Source organism: Lepus europaeus, chromosome 5, assembly GCF_033115175.1.
Source record: "Lepus europaeus isolate LE1 chromosome 5, mLepTim1.pri, whole genome shotgun sequence".
Classification (NCBI taxonomy): Eukaryota; Metazoa; Chordata; class Mammalia; order Lagomorpha; family Leporidae; genus Lepus; species Lepus europaeus.
The window spans coordinates 11,630,103-11,652,283 of NC_084831.1; the positions used below are offsets into that span (position 1 = coordinate 11,630,103).

At 64.9% G+C, this 22,181-nt stretch overlaps 1 protein-coding gene across 1 annotated transcript in view; it reads left to right on the forward strand.

Moving 5' to 3' along the window:
* The window catches only part of LOC133760575 (protein-arginine deiminase type-1-like), a 31,418-nt gene that overhangs the window by 678 nt on the left and 8,559 nt on the right, over window positions 1–22,181 (forward strand). Inside the window, exons 2-11 of the mRNA XM_062193114.1 lie at window positions 10,246–10,426; window positions 11,190–11,262; window positions 12,136–12,197; window positions 13,631–13,748; window positions 13,929–14,054; window positions 15,298–15,470; window positions 15,547–15,650; window positions 16,573–16,696; window positions 16,933–17,040; window positions 19,771–19,922. Of these exons, the coding sequence (XP_062049098.1) occupies window positions 10,246–10,426; window positions 11,190–11,262; window positions 12,136–12,197; window positions 13,631–13,748; window positions 13,929–14,054; window positions 15,298–15,470; window positions 15,547–15,650; window positions 16,573–16,696; window positions 16,933–17,040; window positions 19,771–19,922 (1,221 nt within the window). The remainder of the gene's footprint in view (window positions 1–10,245; window positions 10,427–11,189; window positions 11,263–12,135; window positions 12,198–13,630; window positions 13,749–13,928; window positions 14,055–15,297; window positions 15,471–15,546; window positions 15,651–16,572; window positions 16,697–16,932; window positions 17,041–19,770; window positions 19,923–22,181) is intronic.

Here is a 22,181-nt window from a genome sequence, read left to right on the forward strand (position 1 = left end):
CCATAGCTTCTCCTCCTGGCCCAAACCTCTCCTGCGTGGGCTCTGCCCCTGTGGGGTTCCTGGGACCTGGCTCAGCCAATGTTCCTCTCCCTGGCTGCTGGACCCTCTGCAGGTAGGGGCTTAGAGTAGGGGTCTCCCTTGGAGAGGAGCTAAGGTCAGGGGTCTCTTATCAGGTGGGATCTGAGCTGCCACGGCCCTCCTGGGTCTTGGCTCCTGGGTTTGCCCAGGCTGCTCCGTGGATGTCAGGCCCAGCGGCCCACCTGGCTTTGGGTGAGCCTCTGCCCGGAGCCCTCCCTGGCCCTGACTCTGGCAGCAGCCTGGGGCTCGTCTACGGGGCTGGGGGAGGAGCTGGGAGCCCGGGGAGGCAGACCTGGACCTCAGCGGCTGCTGGGGGTGCTGGCCCTGGGCTGGTTCTCTTGGATGCGGGTGACTGGTGAGGAACCCACGCAGTTTCTCCTGCCCTTTCCATAGGGTTGGCTCCACTTAGCAAGGGAAAGGAGCCAACATGCCCAGTTCCAGTTGGACTTCAGATAAACAACAAATAATTTTATTGCATATACTTCAAGGTACATACTGCTTAAAAAAAGTCCTGTCTAGTTGAGTCTCTCACCAGGGGCACGGTTGGTTCTGGGAGGTGCGTCAGTTCCTCAGGCCCCACAGTGCAGCTGAGACCAGATGCCTTCGACAAGAGCCAGGGGCTCTGGCCCTCACACCGCCGCTGACGTACTGTGCGGCACGGGCCAAGTTACTGCCTGTCTCTGGGCTTCTTTTCCCTGGGAGCCCCAGCGAGATGAGCTCGGCGTGGAGGGTGGGTGCCCAGACCCCGGGGTCGGACAGACTCGAGTCCTCATCCTGGCTGTGCCTGTGGCCGCTGAGCCCAAGTTTTTGCATCTGACAAATGGCCGCAACAGATCTGGGGGGGACCAATGGGACCGTGCAGATAGGGGGCCCCTTGTGTGGGGGCTGCCAGAGCTCTGATGGCTCTGGGGCTCCGTCTCCCCCAGTGTCTGTCCTTTCTATGGCTCCCCAAGGCTGGGAACCCCGAGCACCTTAGCACTGTCCCGTGGCCCCACCCAGCAGAGGCTCAGAGGAAGCGGTGGAGGTGGGGGGTCACAGCTGCCATGCTCTGGCTGCCTCGGGGTGCTGAGCGTGTGGGGGGGGCGACCTCCGCTGGGCCGTGCAGAGATGTTTGATCTGCAGCACCAGGAGAGCTTCCTGCCAGCCGGGACTGTGACAGGTGCACTTGTCCACCTGCCAAGGTTTTTAGAGAAGCCAGAAGCTCACTGTGGGGGCTGGGCTGGGGCGAGGAAGGGCTGCACTTGACCATGAACGACGGACCTGGGGCTCCTCCACTCCCATTGTCCTGGGCCTGGTCCCTGCCGAGACTGGGCCAGGGCTCTCTCCTTGGCCTTGCTGGTAGAGAGGGAAGCCTCCAGGAGAGACCGTGCCTGGTCACCTGTGCTGCTGGCGGCCAGGGCCCTCAGGGGGCACTGGGCGTGGAGAGTGACATCATGGGAAGTGATGAATTCCCCTGAGGGCTGTGTGCACTGCCTATTTGGAGAAATATTTATGTTTGGGGTAATTGTGTGCCATGCGGTGTCCCAGACGGAACCCTGAGGAATCCCCTGACTCAGCTACAAATCCCACCCCTGCGCTCAGCGGGCTCACTCAGTATCCGAGCCCCTCACCCCAGCGGGCTAGCTCACCACCCTGACACCTGCATTCCAGTGGGCTAGCTCACCGTCCTGATGCCTACACCCTAGCGGGCTAGCTCAGCACACTGACCCCAACCCCCACCCCAGCGGGCTAGCTCACCACCCTGACTCCTTGGCTCTCCCTGCCCTTGCTGGGTAGCTTGAGGTGGCCCCCAGACAGGGGCCAATAAAGAGAAGGTGGGCATCGCGGGCAATCCACGGGGCCCAGCCTGGCCACCTCCCTGTCTGCCCAGCGGCTGGAAGTGGAGCCCCAGGTGGAGGCTGGGGAGGAGCTAATTCCTTAGAACGGGGAAGGCAGGAGACGGGGACGCTCACTTGCATGTGCCAAGGCCACACCAGCTCTTTGGGGCGGAAGGGGGAGTTCGGGGAGAAGGGTCACCCCAGGGCCTCTCAGGTGAGCCCTGCCGAGGCCCAGGCCGGTGCATTCCCTGGGCGCCCCACACTTCAAAGAGTGAAAATGCCGAAGGCAGGTTACAAAGCTCAGGTGCACGGACGGGTGTTGTGGTGCTGTGGGTTAAGCCGCTGCTTGGGACTTCAGCACCTCCTACAGGAATGTGGGTTCGAGTCCCGGCTGCTCCACATCCAGTCCAGCCCCCTGCTGATGGCCTGGGAAAGCAGCGAAGATGGCCCAAGGGCCTGCGCTCCTGTACCTGCATGGGAGACCCGGATGGGGCTCCTGGCTCCTGGCACTGCTGTGGGCATTTGGGGAGTGAAGATGGAAGATCTCTGTCTGTCTCTCTGTCTGTCTCTCTGTCTGTCTCTCTCTCTCTGTCTCTGTCTCTCTGTCTCTCTCTCTCTCTCCCTTTTAAATCAATAAATGGCCTAAGCACCCAGGGTGCAGACAAGGAGGAAGTGCCTGGAAGCACAGGGACGCCGGGCCGTGGGCCTCTCGGGGCGGCCACAGCTCGGAGCCGGCACGGACTCACAGCCACAGGCAGGCGCCGGGCTCCGTCCTGCCGCCCTGTCACCACGGCAGGAGAGACACCCTTATTTGGAAGTGACAGCAACAGCTTAGGTTTGAGGGTCCCTGGAGAACATGCAGCTGGGGTGGGGTCGCCTAGGAGTCCCACACGGCGCTGACGGAGCCGGAAACGCCATCTTGGACTGATGGCATCTGGCATCCGCAGGGACCCCAAGGCAGCCACCCCTTGACGCTCCAGCTGTCCCTGCTTTCCCGGGCCCCCTCCCCCGCCACATCCGTCAGCCGGCCTCTCCCTCCCCCACCTCCTCCCGTCATTGCTGGGACACCGATACCTCTCTAGGACTTGCTCCTCCTCCTGCTCCTTCTCCTCTACCCCCCTCAGCGCCCCCCCAGCCCCCAGTTCTCCTCCTCCGCGCTCCCTGCCCCCTCCTCATCCCCACGGTGAGCAGGGTTCTGGGAGCGTCCAGGGCAGGTGGGCCCTGACGGAAGATTCCAGATGCAACGAGATCATGCGCTGGTGATGTCGAGTCCTCCTGGGCTCTCCCCAATGCGTTCCCTTCCCTGCCTTGTCTCCCCACCCGGCTTTCTCCGGAGTAGCGTCACTCCCACTGTCACCGGCTTCTTTCTCTGTGACTTCCGATTCACTGCCCGGCTCTGCCAAGGTGTGCAGGGAAAGGCGCAGGCCCAGGAGGAACTGGCAGATGGTCAGCCAGCCCCGGACCCTGGCGGCCTGGGAGGGCCGGGCGGTGAGGCCCCCTCCACCAGGCAGGAAATCATGAGGTGACTCGGCAGTGCCCGGGCCTCGCCTCGGGGATGGAGCTGAGGGAGCTGGGTCCTGCCTGGCCTTGTCCTGAGATGGTGTGGGGAGCAGGCAGGACAGCGCTGCCCTCACAGCCATGGCCCTCACAGAGTGGGTGGACCCGGGAGGAGAGGACGCGAGGGCCTGTGGGTAAGAGCCCTTGACTCAACCAAGCTGACCGAGGAGACGGGTCACGTGGGCCACAGCCATTAAAACCCACACCCCATGATAGGATTCGCTCCCTGACTAGGAGGGGAGCTCCTCACAGCGGGTGCTGGCCACAGCCCCCCGGAGCCAGCCAGGGACCTGGCCTCCCAGGTGACCACGTGTGTCTGGGCCTGGGTGCAGCCTGGGCCCGGGGCAGACAGCTCAGTTGCCCCGCGTCAGCATTTGAGGCCACGCAGAGCCCCGCTGTGCACCTCCCCTGCTCGCCTTCCTGGCCACCTTGATGATCCCACAGTGACCCCACCCCTGCAGCCCTGGCCCAGGCACTGCTCTGGAGGGAAGGGCGAGGAGTCCAAGTGGGGAGACCGGGACTGAGTGCCCAGCTCCTGCCCACGCCCAGCCATGGCCACTGTGGGCATTTGCGGAATGAACCAGCATTTGGGAGCTTCCCTGTCTCTCTGTCTCTCTCCCCCTCTCTTTGCCTGTCAAATAAACAAAACTCCACAGTAGGGTCCAGCAGGGGGCGCACTTGGCACCATCTGGGCCAGACTGGGTGCCACAGTAGAGGACCGGGGGTGGGGCTTGAGAGAGCTGGGCCCCCTCCTCCTATGACCTTGGCCCCAGTCCAGAGGCACCTGGCTGGGCTCCCTAGGAGGAAGCTCCTGGCAGCAGGACCACCTGAGCGCCGATTCACCAACTGCTGAAATCAAGGGGGCTGGTGGGTGCGACTGCAGCTGTGTGACCCTGGGGCCGTGGCTCGGCCTCTCTGAGCCTGTTTGCGCCAGAGCTCACTGGAGACGTTGTGGCTTGCCGTGTGTTCCTGTGAAGTCGGCGCCTTTGTTGTCCCCATTTTACAAATGAGGACTTTCACAATCTGCTCTGGGGAGAGGCAGTGACTCACGAGGCTGCCTCTCGAGTCCGGGCCGGACCTGCGGGCACCTCGAGGTGCCCGGCCCTTGACCGTCTCCGCAGGGCACACCCAGGAGAGGCAGCTGCCCCCAGCCCGTCTTGGGCAGGCAGGGCTCCCCTTGAGAGAGGGCCTGTGCCCCCGGGGTCCTCCTCCTGGGCTCCTGGGCACGGCCCTCCCTGGGCTCCCAGGAGCAATGGCCATCTTGGGGAAGGAGGAGAAGGTGAGGGCACGGCCTTGGCCCTGTGAGAGTCTGGAATTCCAGGATGGTGCGAGGTGGGCGTCAGCCACGGCACCCCCCTCCCTCGTACCTCTGGCTGCAGCCAGCCGTGGGGGAGAAGACAGGGGGAGATCAGAGCCAGCGCAGGGAGCCGGGGGTGGGTGTCTGAGCTGCCCCTCCCACTGCCAAGCACCCACACCTCCCCATGTCCGAGAACCCCCTGTGGTCTGCAGCCCACTGCAGCCACTTAACAAACGCTCCTGGCACCTGCTCCCGTGGGCGCCGATGCTCTGAGAAGGTGCCGCCCACTCCTGCTATGGGAGCGACCCCCAGGGCGGTCAGGGGCAAAATCATTGCCAGGGGTCGGTTTAATGGCTGCGCACTTGATCTGCTTCCTCCCCAGCCAGGAGAGTAAAGGGAGGGGCAGGTGGTTCCTCTCCTCTCCTCCCCCGAGCCCGGCCATGGCTCCATGCCTTTGGGACAGCCCTAGGGTAGCGGCCGAGGGGGCGGCACTGTCTTAATTGCTCCCCACACCATCTCCATCAAAGCCCACGAGAAGATCCTGGGACAGGGACTGCTGGGATCCCCATTTGCAGACAGAGAAACTGAGACACAGAGGTCAAGAGACTTTTTCCTTTTTTAAAAAGAGTTATTTATTTAAATTTCAGAGTTAGAGAAAGAGAGATATATCTTTCATCCCTTGGTTCACTCCCCAAATGGTTGCAACAGCCAGGGTTGGGCCAGGCCAAAGACAGGAGCCAGAAGCTTCTTCTGGGTCTCCCATGTGGGTGCCAGGGCTCAAGCACTAGGGCCATCTTCCTCTGCTTTCCCAGGTGCAATAGCAGGGAGCTGGTTCAGAAGTGGAGTAGCCGGGACTCGAACCAGCACCCATATGGGATGCTGGTGCTGCAAGTGGCAGCTTTACCTGCTACACCACAGTGCTGCCCCCCATGAGACTTTTCTGAAATCCCACAGCCCACGATTGCCGGGCCTGGGATTTGAACCCACGGCTGCCTACTTCTGGGAGCGAGCCCATTCTCTGGGGTGGGGGCAGGGTGGAGGGCGAGCTCTGCAGCAGACCCAGGCAGGGTGGATTCCCAGCTCTGCCCTGTGTGACCGCGGTCTGCATTGCAGTTCGTCTCTAGCCTCGGTGGGCAGGGGCTGGGCGGGTGGACTGGAGTAGAGGAAAGGCGCTGTGAGCACGGGACACCCTGCCCCCTGTGGAGCCTCGGTCCGCTTTCCTGGTGCCTGGCGAGGTGCTGACGCACAGTGGGTTTGCAACCCTAGTGGGACCTCCTAGTGGGAGCTCTGTGGCCTGGGGCAGGGCAGGGTGGGGTGGGGGGCAGCTGCTAACTCTTAGGACAGGGCCGGCCATGGACTGTGTGCCCTGGGGGCTGGGCCCCCAGCCGGATCTGCAGCCCCCGCAGAGCCCTCCCCATGCTGGCCGCGTAGAGGGGACCTGCCAGGTACAGGGCCGGCTATGGGACTGTGTGCCCTGGGGTGCTGGGCCCCCAGTCGGATATGTAGCCCCAGCAGAGCCCTCCCCGGGCTGGCCGTGTACAGGGCACCTGCCGGGTCCTGCTGGCTCCTGGGTCACTGTTCTGGATTTCAGTCCAGGAAAATTGGAGGCTGCCCCGCCCCCACCAGGGGCTCCGGGTGGGTCGGAGGCTGGCCAGGGAGCCACAGTCTCCCATCTCTTCTGTGTTGTGCACCCCTCCTGCCCCTGCACAGGGCCCTGGACACCCCCAAGGGGCCCCTGGGCCCCCACCCCTGCCCAGCTGGCTCCGCCCCCAGGGCTGCACTGCCCAAGCTTTGGGGTGGGACTGGCGGCCTGGTGGGACTGCTGCATGCCCCCTCCCGCCAGAGTCCCTTAGATGAGGCGTGGCCTACAGAGCTGCGGAGGGCGGAAGCTTCTGGAAGGCTGGTTGTAGCCGAGCCGAAGGAAACACTTTCTAATGACCTGAGCTGTCACAGCAGAGAGGTGTGGGGCCGTGAGCTCTCTGTCCTGGGAGGTGGCGCTCAGGTTCAGGGTCCTGGCCCGGCAGGGGGAAGGCCAGAATGACCTCCCAGCCCCCTCTGGTCTAAGACCTGTGCAGATGCACTTGGGCAGGGCGGGGCCGGCCAGGCGTGCGCTCCATCCTCCCCACCTGCACCAACCTCACCCCTGCAGGGTTCAGGAGTGTGGGCGGGGACAGCCTGTCCTGACCTCCACGGCTCACCCGTGCGGAAGTGTCAAGGCGGAGCTGGCATGGCCGGGTTTCCACACCTCCTGGTTTCCTTCCTCCATCTTCCCCAGCCGTCTCTTCCTCCCATCCCTGACGGGGCACGCGCAGGGCACACGTGCGCATGCTGATGTCAGCCGGGACAGCCCGGGAGAGAGGCGGGACCTGCTGCTCACGCCCGCCTCGGCCAACAGTGCTCCCCGAGGAGAGCTGCCTCGCCTCTTGGGGTCGGGGGTGGCTTCACCTTTAAATGGGCCAGTAACACGTCCCAGGGGGGCTGTTGTGAAGGCGAGAGCCTCACATAGCAGGGGTGTCCGCGTGTGGGCTCTTCCTCGCCCCAGCATCCCACAGCAAGCAGCCCCGGCCGGGCCTCCACCCACCCTGTGTGCCTCTGCCCACCCTGTGTGCCTCCTCTGCGAGGTTCTCTGAGGATCACCTCCGTTCTCTTAGCTGCCTCTCTCTTGAACCTGGCCTGGGGGCCCTGCCCTGGGCTCAGGGTGGGGGACGGTGCAGGGTGAGTCGGGCTGGATGTGCCCTGGGCGGCACAGACTGACCGTGAGGGCCCCCAGGAAGGTGTGTGTGAGCTGAGCGGGCACAGAGGAAGCACAGGGGTCCTGGCTGGAGCGGGCTGGGCTGAGGGCAGTGACAGTGACAGCAGCGCCAGCAGCCAACTCTGACGACGGTCAGGTTTCAAATGCAGCACCTTTAAGAACACTCAGAGCGCTGAGCTCTTGGTTCTTTGGCTTATACCCATTTCAGAGAGAGGGAAATGGAGGCTGGGATTGGAGCCACATTCCTTCTACAGAACAGGACAGACGGTAACCATGGTTACAAGGGCAGGAGTGGGTGGTGTCTGCAATGGTGATACTAATGGTCCCTTTCATTTAAATCCATTACCTCACCTGGTGGGGAGCTTGGAGACTGGCCCTGGCTGCATACCTGGCGACTGGTCTGGTCTGGGGGCTGAGGTGTCTACCTGGAGCAGCTCCCAGGGCTGGGGGGGCATCCTGGGCTCCCCCAGGCTCCAACCCTGCCAGTCGCCCCCCAAGGCCACATCTGCAGACCGGGGACCGGAGAGGTGAGCGAGGGCAGCAGGTGCCCCATCTCTGAGCCTCCGGGCAGGGCGAGGGGAGGATGCCAAAGAGATGAGACTGCAGGGCCGCCCGGCACCTGTCTGGCAGAGCTCTGCCTGCTTGGGTCCAGCAGGAAAAGCAGCCCCTCCTCCCAGCAGGTGCAGGACAGGCCCTTCCGGGGGGGGGGGAGTCTCCTGGGGAAGCCCCTGCACCTGGCTCCTGCTAGGGGGGAGCAGAGACAGAGAGAGACACACACAGAGAGACACAGAGAGAGACAGAGAGAGAGAGAGAGAGACAGAGACAGACACACACACACACACACACAGAAGACAGAGAGACACACACACACAGAGAAATCTTTCATTCCCTTGTTCAATTCCCCAAAGGGCTGCAGCAGCTGGGAGCTGGGTTGATCTAAAGCCAGGAGCCAGGAGCTTCTTCCAGGTCTCCCACGTGGATGCAGGGTCCCCAGCACTTGGGCCATCCTCTGCTGCTTTCCCAGGCCGTAGCAGCGAGCTGGATTGGAAGTGGAGCAGCTGGGACTTGAACCGGCGCCCATATGGGATGCCAGCCCTGCAGGCGGCGACTCTGTACACTATGCCACTGTGCTGGCCCCAGGTTGAATCCTACTCTGAAAACGGAAAACCGAATGTTTGCTCGGGTGCACGTCGTACTATCATAAAGCTTTAACATTGTAAGAACCACAGACCAGGGGCCATCTCTGTATTAAAAGCAAACTTAGGGGCCGGTAGTGTGGTGCAATGGGTTAAGCCGGGGATCGCTGGCGGCGTCAGGGCGCGCGGCCGTGGAGAGCGTGGCTTGGTGGTGGCGAGGATTTTGCCAGCAGCTTCGGGGGACCGGGGACCCCCGTGTACTCCTGCTCATGTGGGGATGAGTGTTTTCCTCGTGGGGGCACGGTGGGCAGCAGGATGTGATGGCCGGAGCTGACCAGCATCACCATTGTCCCCGGGGCAGCTGTCTGGCGGGGACACAGGGACCAGGGCAGGGGTCTCCAGGGGGTTCAACACCTGGTGGTCTTGTGGGTGTCCAGGAAAGGACAGAGGCAGAGGATAGAGAAACAGACCCCACTGGGGAACCATGGCAGGCCAGCGGCCTCTGGACGTGGACCTGACCTTGGGCGATGGCCAGGGGAGGGAGGAGCACTGGTGGGACGAGATGCCGCCCCCTGAGGCCCTGTGGGCTCAGCCCCGCCTTTGCAGGGCTCCCTCGGTGGCCCTAAGCAGCTGTGGCTGGGAGCAGCGTGTGTGCCCTCAGCCTCCTCTCCAGAGCCCTGGGGAATCGGTGTTTGCGTGGGTCCCTGGGTACCGCGGCAGTCACGGGCGACATCTCCACTCAGGTGCATATGGGCCTGGGGACGCCCGGCAGGGCAGCAGGAAGTGAGGAGCCTCCATCCAAGAGCAAGTGCGCCGGGCACTGTCATGAGTGCCAAGGGTCCGGCAGTGAACAAAACACAAAACCGCTGCCCTCGGGGGCTGACCTGGCAGGAGAGAGGGACGCCTCGCGGGCACAGGCAGGAGTCGGAGCAGGGGCGAGGGGAGGGGGGCGAGGTGCGACATGAAACGCGGTGACTGGGGGCCTCGCCGAGAAGAGGACATTTAAGCAGAACCCTGCGGGCGGTGATGGGGGGAGCCATGTGGCTATGTGGGGTGGGGGAGCATTCTATCTGGAGGGAACAGCAGGTACAAAGGCCCTGAGGCAGGGCGGCCTCGTGCCTTTGAGGAACTGCAGAGAATGCCAGTGTGGTGGGCACAGAAGTGTGAGGAGCGTGGATGGGGAGGAGGGGCCAGAGGTGGTGGGGCGGTCAGCGGGGCCTGGGAGCCACTGGGAGGAGCTCGCCTTCTGCCCGCTGGGAGGGAGACCGCTGCTCCTGAGCAGAGAGCACACAGCCCGACTGATGCTTGCAGAGCAGACGGCAGGGGCGTGGGTGGTACTGGGAGAAGAGCGAGGCAGCGCTCAGCCCTCCAGGGGGCCTCATGGAGGCCCGGAGCACAGTGGTGGCCGCAGAAGCCGGGAGACCTGGCCAGACAACGGGTGGCCCGTGGGCCTGGGGAACGTGGCCGTGGCCGACTTGGGGGTGCTTGAGGGTGGGGCGCCTGGAGGTTGGCCAGCTATGCGCTAGCCCGGGGGGGGGGCTGTCTGAATGGCCGGCAGCCCCGGTGCACCGCCCACTGCTGCTGTCATCTGTGGTCTCTTCCTGGCAGGGACGTTCCCGAGGGTGCCAAGACCTTCGGGGTCTCCGGGAGCCCCGGCGTGGAGGTCTTCGTGGCCTATGACCCCACGCAGGTGACAGAGCCTGCGGGCAAGACCCACTGGCCCCTGGATGCCAGTGTGGATGTGGTCTTGTCCGTGGGCACCGCCAGCAAGGACTTACATGACTTGAAGGTAAGAGGCCACTGTGGCGGTCAGGGGCTGTGTCGCCCACCCCAGCTCCACCTACAGCAGGAGCCCCCATGGCACACCCCCATTCATATACAGAGGGAGCAGGTGCAAAGGCCCTGAGGCAGGATGGGCTAGGATCTTCACAGGACAACACGTGAATAGACACCTGGCCCGGCCTTCATGTGGACACACATGTCGCCCACTCCTAACGGCCCCCACCTCTCTCAGGCGCTGTCCCGGGCTCCTGCTCACTGACACGATCCCTTCTCCCCAGCAGGCCCTGGAGAGGGCGGGGGCTGGGGCCGCTTGGCTGCAGGACGGGCTCTGCCTGTGCCCTGTCTCCAAGGCCATGGGGCGGAGCACCAGGCGCAGCTCTGAGACCCCTGGCTGGGATGGTGGGGGTGGGGGTGGGGATCATGGCTCCCATTCTGTAGACGGAGAACCAGAGGCTCGGGGAGTTTGAGGAACTTGCTGACAACAGTGACGACAGCTGTCCAGTCCCTGGATGTGGCCTGTGGTCACCTGCTCCTTCTGGGACACCCCCCACCCCCCACCCCTGGTCCTAAACCGTCCTGTTCTCAGACTACCCAGGGAGGGGGGGTGGCAGCCACAGCCTCTAGCTGGGAACACAAGCCTGGAGCCCCTGCGTCCCGGGCCCCTGGGACCCCCATGTCCCCTCTCCTCCCAGTGGAGGAGGGACGATGCCATCCACCCCCCTCAACAGCCATGGCTGAAGGGGCGGCCTCGGCCAACTGTGTGTCCCCAGGTAAAGGTCTCCTACTTCGGGCAGCCGGAGGCGGGCGCCCTGGCCCACAGCGTGCTCTACCTCACTGGCGTGGGTGAGTACCGCCCCCTGGAGACCATGGCCCCCACCCCGCACCTGTCCCCAGGGGCTTCCTAACCCCCCTCCCCCCAGCAGTGCTCAGGGAGCTGGGCCTTGCCCCCTGCAGGTTGCACACACAACCCAAGCAGCAGCATCTTATGGCCCAAAGCTGGTGGCACAGAGTTCACTTCCGGGTCGTGCATCTCCATCAGGAGTGGGGAGGTCTGGGAGGGGCGCTGCATAGTCAGCAGGGAACAGGTGCACCTGCCGCCACGCACCAGGCCCGTCCGCGCGTTCCGCGGTGAGCTGAGGTTCAGCCTTCGGAGAGCGGCTTTGGGCTTCCGCCGTCAGAAAGCAGGTGGGGGCTTGCAGCTTGTGTGCAGGCACCGCAAACCGCAGGTGCGGCTGGGTCTGCCCGCCGGGCCTCGCACCAAGTGCTGGACGCCTGGCTGTTCCACCTTGGGCCTGGTCAAGGGCCCAAGGGGAGGACCTAGCAATGCCACAGCCCGGGAGCCCACAGCTGGAGCCACGGCCGAGTCTCCCGTGTGCCCTCGCTGGACACCAGGACCTGGCACCAAACCCCGGAGAGCCCTAGGCCCCCCCAGTCCGAGCGCAGGGCGCAGGCTCCAGGACAGCAGAGCCCGGTCCCTGGAACCCCGGGTGGCTCCCCAGCTGCCAGCGCTCAGGGCCACCAGCATAGACTCCAGAAGGCCACCAGAGCCGGCAGCTCGAGAGCCAGTGACGCGGGGCCCCCAGCGCCCAAGTCACTGACACCCCCGGCACCGAGGACCAGGGCGAGGGTGTCCCTGGGCTGGGAATGGGCCATTCTCGGTTCTCGTGGGCCTGGGGCTGGGGGAGGCCCCGTCAGCCCCGCCCCATCGCATTCCAGATGTTTCCCTCGACGTGGACTTGGGCCGTACCGGCAAGATGAAGAGAAGCCGCAGGAACAAGGTGAGACCCCCCCCCCCCGCTGCCGCCCTCCGGAACCTGGGGTGGCCCCCTCCCCCAGGGCACCTCCAGAGGGCTGGCAAGGCCCCAGAGTCTGGGGTCTCCAAGGCGTAGGGAACCCTGCCAGGGACGGCCACACAGGCCTCGGTGGGCACTAGCTTACGCCACGTGACCAGCACACGTGTGCTTCGTGGCCAAGAGCTCATCCTCTCTGCTCATATTTAAGGCGATTCAAACTCTCTGTGTCCTTAGTGAGAGGAGAGACAGAGAGATCTCAGAACGGTGCCCTCCCGGGGTCACGTTTGCAGGAAGCAGGGTTTGGGGGCGGAGGCAGGACTCGACCCCAGGCGCCCTGCCGTGGGGAGCAGCGTCCGAGAAGCACTGGATCCTCCGGGTCTCTCTCGGGCCATCTTGGGGTTGGGCCGGGGTCTTTTGCTCGCTGCCTCTTCCATCTGGAGCTCTGTTTTTGAACCCTGAACGGCCCAGGGGCTTTATAAAAACCTGCTGAGTGACTGGATGGAGGCAAGGAGGTGAGCCTCTGTAGAGGACGCTGTGGCGGTGAGCCGGAGTCAGACCCCAAGAGGGAGGAAGAGGAGGAGGCTGGGGTAGGGTAGGAAGAGGAAGAGGTGGGGGGGCTCAAGGTCTTCCCCCACAGGAGGCACCTGAGGCTGAAGGCACAGTTGGCAGAGAAAGATCCCAGAGAGGCAGCCTGGATCGTATGGTTATGGACAAGGCAGTGCAGGGCTGCCACGGACAGCTGTGCAGGCTGCTCACTGCAGAAGGATACTTGGGCCCTGGTGCAGGATGGCAGCCACCCGGGGGTGGACGAGAGGGCCATTAGGCTGGCAGTGCTCGGTGTGGTCCCCGAGGCCGGGTTCTGTTCCCTCCCGGGTGCCACGAGGCTGAGCCCTGCCCCGCGGTCGGCTGGAGATGAAGCGGAGGCCAGTGGGGCGGAGCGGTGGCTGCCGAGGCGGGCGAGGTCCCAGCCATCTTTCCCGCTGCAGCGTGGGCCTCAGCGTGCAGGGCTTGTAGGACACTGGGTGGACATCAGGGATGTCTGTGGGACAGGCCACAGGGGAGGGCTGGGGTAGGGAGGGTCTCCCCGGGGTTCTCGGCCCCTCACCCCGATCCAGGGTGGGCAGGGCAGCCTCTGTGCCCCAGGCGGACCGAGCGCCGCTGGCTCTTGAGGTCCCTTTCTGGGTGTGGAGGCGGTGCCCCTGTGCCTGGTGTGTACAGTTGTACACGTTGTTCACTGCACAAGGGCGGGGTGACTCTGGGTAGCTCCAGCTCCCAGCCTACAATCCCTCTGTGAGTCTTTCAGCAAACCCAGAGCGGGCGTCTCAGGCTGCTAGGAGGGGTGGCCCGGGCCCCGTGCAGAACCCCCTTTCCCGAGCCCCCGGTCCCTCTGATGCCCAGATCTTCTTATTTGGCCCCAGAGAACCTGGCACTGGGGCCCTGAGGGCCATGGGGCCGTCCTGCTGGTGAACTGCGACCGGGACAGCGACAGGTCCAGGGACCCCGACCTCGATGACGGCCAGCTGACGTCGCTGGCCGGTGAGCGACATGGTTGCTGGTGGTGGTGGGGAACCGGCCGGTGGGGCGCCTGGCCAATGAGCGACAGCGATCACGGGGTGTGTGTGTGTGTGAAACCATCTGGTGTAGGGGAGAGGGGACCCAGCCGGTGGAGGGAGGGCCCGGCTAGTGGGGGGGTTGTAAAGGCACCCCTGTCCCCAGACCTGAAGGACATGTCCCCCATGGTGCTGAGCTGCGAAGGCCCGGACAGCGTCTTCGACAGCCACAGGCTGGTCTTGAACGTGCCCTCATCTGATGCCAAGAGACTGCGGGTCTTCTGTGCCCGGGGTGAGCGGCCGGGGTGGGAGTGGTGCACCCTCCCGGGGTGGGGCGTGGGGCGCCCTCCCTTCCCCCATTCTGGGGCGCCCTTCCCTCCCCCGTTCACCCCCATCTCTCCCAGTCCCCCCATTCATCACTCTGAAGCTGGCACGGCTGGTGTCCGACGTAGTGTCCCGGAAGGAGGGTCCGCATTGGGCCCATTGTACGGGGAGGAAAACCGAGGCTCCGACGCACGAGTTCACTGTCACAGGACCAACCAGGAGCAGGGCGGGCATTTGGGTCCCGGCCCCTTGAACACCAAAGCCCCTCTCCTGTCCATGGCCTGGGACCCCTTCCCTCCTCTGCCTGCCCAGCACCGCCCAGGGGAGGCTGAGGCCTGGGCCCCGCCCCATCCTCTCTGTCCCCAGAGTTCTTATTAATCAAAGCCGCAGCAAGAGGCTGAGTTAAAGGCAGAGAGAGAGAGAGAGAGAGAGTCCTCCACCCGCCGGTCCACTCCCCAGATGGCCGAAACAGCAGGGCTGAGCCAGGCCAAGGCCAGGAGTCAGGAGCCCACCCGAGTCTCCGCATGGGCGGCAGGAGCCCACTGCCGGGAGTGGGACGGGAAGTGGAGCAGCGGGGATGTGGGGTCAAGGTCACTGCTGCCCCGTGCTGCCCGCCCCGTTTGCAACATTTCTAAGTGAACCGCTCCGTGGCGTTTAGCTCATCCCGCACGCCACATGCCCACCGCTGCCTCTTCCTCGTCCCCGGCGTCTTCACTATCCCGGATAAAAACAGCCGGCCACCGCTGGTCACTGGCCACCTCCCCGGCCCCTCCCCGCCCTCTGCTCTCTGTCCCTGTGGCTTTCCTGCTCGGAAGACACAGCACGCGGCGGCGGGAAGTCCTCCAGGATCTCCCCAGCCTAGCGAGAACAGGCGCACGGTTGCTCTTAGGGATGACAGGTGCACCTCCCTGCACACTCTGTCCCCTCCTCCGGCCACAGCTGGGGTTCTGGTCCCCTTTTGTGTCGGGGCTTTGATCTCTCTGCCTGGCTCAGAGTTCTCACGGCTTCCCGAGAAACACACCGTGGCCCATTGTATAGATGAGGAATGAACTCACTGAGCCACAGCCACGTGACGTGGGTGTGGCACGGCTGGACAGCGACCCAAGTAGCTGGCACCCCAGAGGCGGCTCTGCCCCTGGACTCCCACCATGGGGCTCCTGCCCATCCTGGGACCCCGCCCGGCCCTGGCCCCTGACCCTGGCTCTCGGCAGGTGGGGTGTCCCTCTCGGACTACAGGCAGGTGCTGGGGCCCCGGCTCCTGTCCTACGAAGTGGAGCGGCAGCCGGGGGAGCGGGAGGTGCGCTTCCACGTGGAGGGGCTCGCCTTCCCCGACGCCGACTTCGCAGGCGTGGTCTCCCTCAGCGTGAGTCTGCTGGACACCAGGGTACGTGCGGCTCGGGCCGAGGGCTGTGGGGGGCCGGGCTGGGGCTGGGCGCTGAGTCCTCCCTCCCTCCCCCCAGCCCCTGGCCGAGGTGCCCGTCTTCACAGACACCGTGACCTTCCGCGTGGCCCCCTGGATCATGACCCCCAACACCCAGCCCCCCCTGGAGCTGTATGTGTGCAGGTGAGGCCGCCCCACCCCCCTGCCCCGTGGCCCCGGATGGGGAGGGGTGAGGACAGGGTGCTGGCTGGCCCCTCGCTCAGACCGGCAGGGAGCGGGGCCCAGGACCAGAGCTGGTGTGCGTGGGCACCGCCCTGAAGCTCGGGCCTGGCCCAGGTCCCCGGCTGTGGCTCCCACCTCCTGGCCCCTGAGTGGTCTCATGGCTGCAGCCCTGGGGCACCCTGGGTGTGGCCTGGGCAGTAGCGGCCCTAGGGGGCCTCGTCTCCTGCATCTGCTGAGGACTCGGGAACCCAGCCCAGCCCAGCCCAGCCCAGCTCTGGGCCATCTGCATCTCTCAGAACCTTGGGTGGGCTCCTTGCTGGGGGTGCGTGGGACAAGGCCCCGCCAGGCCTCTGTGGGGGGGCCGGATCCACAGACAGGGCCACAGCTGGGCTGCACACAAATCCCAAGGCCGGGATGGGGGTGGCCAGACAGGTTCGCTCTGCTGACCTGGGCCCAGGTGTGTGCAGGTGCTCAGAGCGTGTCCTGTCTGCCTGTGTGCTCACAGCCCCGCCCGGCCCTCGGCTTAGGCCAGGCCAAGGAACAGGAGGAGCCGGGGCGCCTGCCCCCTACAGCTCCAGGACTAGACATTCAGGCCCAGGTCACCTCCAGGGCGGCCTCTCGGATTACCTGTGCCGGCTTAGGTGCCTCGCTCTGGGCTCCACCGCCTGGGCGTAGCCCTGCTCACTGTCACTTGGTCTGGGGACGTCCCCTGGGTCCCCCACGAGCCTGGAGCTTCTCTAGGGTAGAGACCGTGTCTGCACCTCTGCACCCCGGGGGCCACCCAGAGCCCAGCACAGGCTGAATCCAGGCCACGCTGGCCCCCGCCCCGGCCCTGGCCCCGGCCACAGGCCCTCGCCACGCTCCCGCCTCCCTGTCTTTGCAGCGTGGTGGACCCGCACGGCTCCAATGAGAAGTTTCTGGCCGACCTGGCCTCGCTGGCGTCGAAGGCCGACTGCAGGCTGGTGGTCTGCCCGCGGGCGGAGAATCGCAATGACCGCTGGATCCAGGTGCGGGCGGAAGCCGCGTGGGAGGGGCAAGGCCTGGGGTAGGGGAGCCTGCAGGGGTCCTGCCCCTCCTCGGGCTCCTGGAAGAGGCCCCGGCCTCCCTCCCAATGCCCTAGGACCAGCCGGAAACCCCTCCCACCTCCGCGCCTGCACCCCGCCCAGGTCTGCCCGGGGCCACCTGTCTGATAGCGCCTGTGCGGGTCCGGTGCCTTCATTCCCCCCCTCCCCCTCTCTCCCAGGACGAGATGGAGTTTGGCTACGTGGAGGCCCCGCACAAGTCCTTCCCCGTGGTCTTTGACTCGCCCCGGAACAGAGGCCTGAGGGACTTCCCCTTGAAGAGGATCCTGGTACGCCGAGGCGGAGTGGGGAGGGGGCCGGGGCCGGGTGGGCCCTCCTATGGGAGCCCCCAGCGAGGCCTCTCCTGCAAAGATGGGGGCCCGCAGACACGGGAAGTGGGGGGCAGCCAGCCGGGCAGCCAGGGAGGGGCTGGGGCAGGACGAGCTAAGGATATGCAAACCACATGCAAATAGGCAGCCGTGCCCATTGCCCCTTTTCTGGGACTCTGCAGTTCTAGGTAGGGGCCTGTTTTCCAAAGGGAAATCAACAGAAGAGTCAGCCCCAGGGAGACCAAGCCGCCTGTTTTGGGGGGAGGGGGCACCCCTGGTGAGCCCCCCTGGCCCCGGTTCTAAGGGCCAGAGCCTCTCCTCAGATAGAGAATGCTTTCTGAACACCCGCTGTGTGCCAGGCACTGTGCTACCTCCTGTGCTCAGGATGGCAACAGCTGCACCTGCCATCGTGTAGCGAGTTCCAGCACTGTCTCCCCTAGCATGTCACCGGCTACCTCATTTAGCTGACAGGGCACACCTATGGACAGAGCTATTCTAAGTCCTTCTTTGCGAATGAGGAAACTGAAGGTCGGGAGGTTACGGAACTTGCCCAAGGCCACCCAGTAAGTTAGTGGTGACATCAGGATGTGGAACCAGAGAGGCTGCCCCCACATTCCCGCCCTTGGGCTCCTGTCTTTGGAGTGGCCCTGCTGCTGGTTGACCCCGTGCCAGTCCAGGGTGGGGTGCCGGGGCAGGGGGCTGAGGGCCTGCAGAGCCGGTGGGGACGTTGGCCCCAACCTGGAGAGGTCGGGCAAGTGCTCGGCCGGGGGACACCTGGCCCCCAGCCCCAGGCTGCACCTGTGGGGCCAGGGGGCTTCCGTGGGTTTCTGCTCTCATCTCCGTGATCTCGAATCTGCTGCTTTCTTTGGGGTTAGTTTGCTCTTTTCCCAGCTTGCAATGGAAGCTAAGATCTTCAACCTTTCCCTACGGTACAGGCGCTTAAAAACCCATGGAAGGTGGAATTTAAAGATAAGCTTGTTTTAATGTGAAAAATGTAAACCTATGCATATAGGGGGACTTCAAAAAGTTATAGGGGCCGGCGCCGTGGCTTAACAGGCTAATCCTCTGCCTGTGGCGCCTGCACACCGGGTTCTAGTCCCGGTTGGGGCGCCGGATTCTGTCCCGGTTGCCCCTCTTCCAGGCCAGCTCTCTGCTGTGGCCCGGGAAGGCAGTGGAGGATGGCCCAAGTGCTTGGGCCCTGCACCCCATGGGAGACCAGGAGAAGCACCTGGCTCCTGGCTTCAGATCGGTGCAGCGCACCGGCCATAGAGGCCACTTGGGGGGTGAACCAACGGGAGGAAGACCTTTCTCTCTGTCTCTCTCTCTCTCTCTCTCTCTCTCTCTCACTAACTCTGCTTGGCAAAAAAAAAAAAAAAAAAGTTATAGGAGGGGTGGCGTTTCCGTTACTGGGGGGTGGTATTTCTGCCATGGGGGGATGGGTGGGTGTCTTGCTGGTGGTTGACATACCGCGTCCCACATCCGGGTACCTGGGTTTTAACCCAGCTCCGGCTCTCGACTGCAGCTTCCCGCTGACGCCTCCCTGGGAGGCAGCAGCGATGGCCCACGTGACGGTCCCTGCCGACCACGTGACTGGGTCCCTGCCGACCACGTGACTGGGTCCCTGCCACCCACGTGACTGGGTCCCTGCCGCCCATGTGACTGGGTCCCTGCCGACCACGTGACTGGGTCCCTGCCACCCACGTGACTGGGTCCCTGCCGACCACGTGACTGGGTCCCTGCCGCCCACGTGGGGCACCCGGCGTGGGGCCTGGCTCCCAGCTCCAGCCCCTGCTTGTCCCCGGCTGTTACAGGCAGCTGGGAGTGAACGCGGGAGCGCGAGCTCCGTCTCAGGTCGGAAAGAAAATGTGCAGGGCACGGCGTGTTATGAGAACGCTTTGCATCGAGTTCAAAATTTTTTGCATCAAAATAACTGATTTTTCTGTTTTTATATAAAAAAAGGAGATTCGTGTATTTGAAAGGCAGAGTTACAGACAGGGCGGGGGTGGGGGGGGAGGTCTTCCATCCGCTGGTTCACTCCCCAGTTGGCCACAACGGCCTGGACTGGGCCAGCCCCAGCCAGGAGCAGGACCTCCATCCGGGTCTCCCACGTGGGTGCAGGGGCCCAGGCACGTGGGCCGCCTTCCGCTGCTTGCCCAGGTGCGTTAGCAGGGAGCTGGATCGGAAGTGGAGCTGGGACTCGAACCGGTGCTTAACCCTCTGGGCCGACGCTGGCCCGAGCGCCTCCCCTAGACGCGGCTTCCCGGAGTTCTAAGAGCCCGGGGCTGGCCTCCCGGGCCGCTTCGCCAGGATTCTGAGCGCGCCGCACCGGGGCGCCGCACCGGGGGGCCGGGGGACCGGGGGACCGGGGGCGCCTTTCGCTGCGGCTCTCCACGGGGGTTTGCTCTGGGGTCAGGGACGGCTGCTCCTTGCCAGGCGCCCGCGGTCTTCCGGTTATGCGGTTATCCCGTTGTCCACCGGGGCTTGCGTTGCACGGAGCCCAGAGAGCGGGGGTGCGGGGGGGGGGGGGGGGTTGTGAGAAGCTGCCCGAGATGCTTTCTCAGGCAGGAAGACCAGGGGGCGGGAGGTCCCCCAGTCCCCCCATCCCCCATCCCCCTATCCCCCCAAGAGCCGCCCCTTCTGCCCTAACTGACCCCTCCTTCTGGGGGCGGGGTCTCGCTGCTCCTCCCCTAGGGTCCTGACTTTGGATATGTGACCCGGGAGACCCTAACTTCCGGCGCCTCCAGCCTCGACTCCTTCGGCAACCTGGACGTCAGCCCGCCCGTCACGGTGGGCGGCAAGAACTACCCCCTGGGCCGGATCCTCATCGGCGGCAGCTTCCCCAGGTGCGAGGCCGGGGCCGGGGGAGGGCTGGACCACCCACGGCATCCATCCCTAGGCCCCAGGTCCCCAGCAGGGCACCCGGCCTGGGAGGTGGCCTTAGCCTCTGCCCAGGAAACCTGGAGTTGTGGGCTCTCCCTGCAGAACCTCCCAGAACCTTAGGGGGGAACTCGCAAGCTCGTGGCCCAGGGCCTTGGGGCCTCCCCTGGTTTTAGGGGCTCCGTTAGTCCCCAGCCTGCACTGTGTCCGCAGGGGGCCTCCCCAAAAAGCCGGAAGCCCAGGCAGAGCTGCAGAGGTGACCGCCCGGCACTGAGGCAGGGGGATGGACTCGGTGATTTCTTCCGAAAGGGCCCAGAGGTCGCCAGGGCGGGTGGCTGAGGTCAGGGTGTGTTTGGCCAGGCTGCCGGGTGACAGAAGTGACCCGGTGGGTCCCACCCCCTGGCTGTGATGGGGCAGGAAGCGAGGTATTTGGGGTTTAGCGCTCCGGCCACGGGCCACACCCTCCGGCGGGACGGAGGAATGAGGTGTGGGTGCGCTGCTTCCTCCCTGAGGTCTGCCCCCTGCCCCCCGCGCCCGGTGCCAGCCTGCTGGTGGGGTGAGCGTGGAGCGTGGGCGTGCCCCAACGCCCCCAGCCCCACCCCGACCCCTGGCTGCCCTCAGACCCGAGGCCCAGGGAAGACGGGCGGTGCTGGGACGTGAACCCGGCGGCCTCAGGTCTCCGGGGCAGGCGAGGCGAGGCGCCCTGGCAGCCACCCAGGCGGGGAGCAGGTGCCCCGGCTGGTGCCTGGGGCGGAGGATGGCCGGGGCAGGAGCGGGCTCAACCTGACACAGCGGGGGCTGGGCCCTGGCCACTCCCTGTGGGCAGCTTTCCTGCGACCTGGGCTTGAGTCCGGCCTTGCCGCTTAACGCTGGACCTGTCGCCCAGCCGGTGCCGGGCACACAGTGGGTGCTGTTTCTGTGAAGACGTCTGGTGTGTGCCAGGCACTGCTGAGGGGGCCGGGGGTCTATGAGGGAACAGAACAGATGCTTGTTAAGTGCACAGTTTACTTGGTGCTCCATGCCTCAGTCGCCTTGTCTGTAAAATGGGCCTAATAGAGACCCCCATCCCAGCTGCATAACCAGCATTCCGGGGGGCAGAGAATCCACGTGAGCCGGCTCTCAGTGCCCCGCCGCTGCCCCGCCGGCCTCCAGCCTGGGCCCGCCTTGCAGCAGGTTGGGACCGTGGGACAAAGTTAATTGACCACCTACTATGCGCCACGCCCATTTAGTTCTTGCAAGCTTGGGACTATCAGGGTTCCCATTTTGTTCTTGATTTTTTTATTTCAAGATTTTTTTTTTTTTTTACTGGAAAAGCAGAGAAAGTTGATGGACAGAGACTCTGCCATCCACCAGCTGGCTCCCCACATGCCTGTGACAGCCAGAGCTGGCCAGGCCGACGCCAGGAGCCAGGAGCTCCACCCTGGTCTCCCCTGTGGGTGGTGGGGACTTAAGTACCCGAGCGGCCACTCCCGGGGTGTGCATGAGCAGGAAGCTGGGACTGGTGGAGCCCGGGCCCAGCATGGGGGGGGCACTCCAGGTAGCACCTTGACCGCGTGCTGCGTGCCTGCCCCTGCTGTCCCATTTCACAGATGAGAACACCGAGGCTCAGGAGGGCAAAGTCACGTGCATCCGTCTGCCCTTTTCATGACTTTGTCCTCTCTGCAGGGCTGGGGATGCAGGACAGCCGAGGAGTGCGCCCCGGGCAGTTTGTTGTCTAAGGAGCACGAGCAGTGTTGGTCTGATGGGATCGCTCAGCGGCTGAGGCGGGTGTCAGGGAAGACTTCCTGGGGTGGCGGTGACATGGACCTGTCACGGAGAAGGGAGCGAGGCAAAGTGTGCCAGGCAGAGGGCGCCGCACGGGCCACAGCCTGGGGGCCGGAGAGAGCACGGCTCGGGGAGGCTGGAGAGGTGGCAGGGGCAGGGGCGGGGCAGGGCTCCTCCAATGCTCAGGTGGTCCCTGCCCCAGCCCAGCAGCAGCCTGGGGAGCCGGCCTGGGGCACAGAGCTCAGCAAATGGGGCTCAGGAGTGGGAGGGGCTCTCGGGGGGGGGGGGTCTCCGAGGACTCTGCTCCGATCCCTGGCCCGGGCTCCTGCCCCAGCCTCTAGCTCACCCTGCGGCCGGGGGAGCCGAGCTGGGAGCCCTGGCTCAGCCATGCCCATCGGTCTGCTCTGGGGGTCCCCAGGCACGGAACAAGGGCCTGGAAGGCGGGCAGGGGTTTCTGCTAT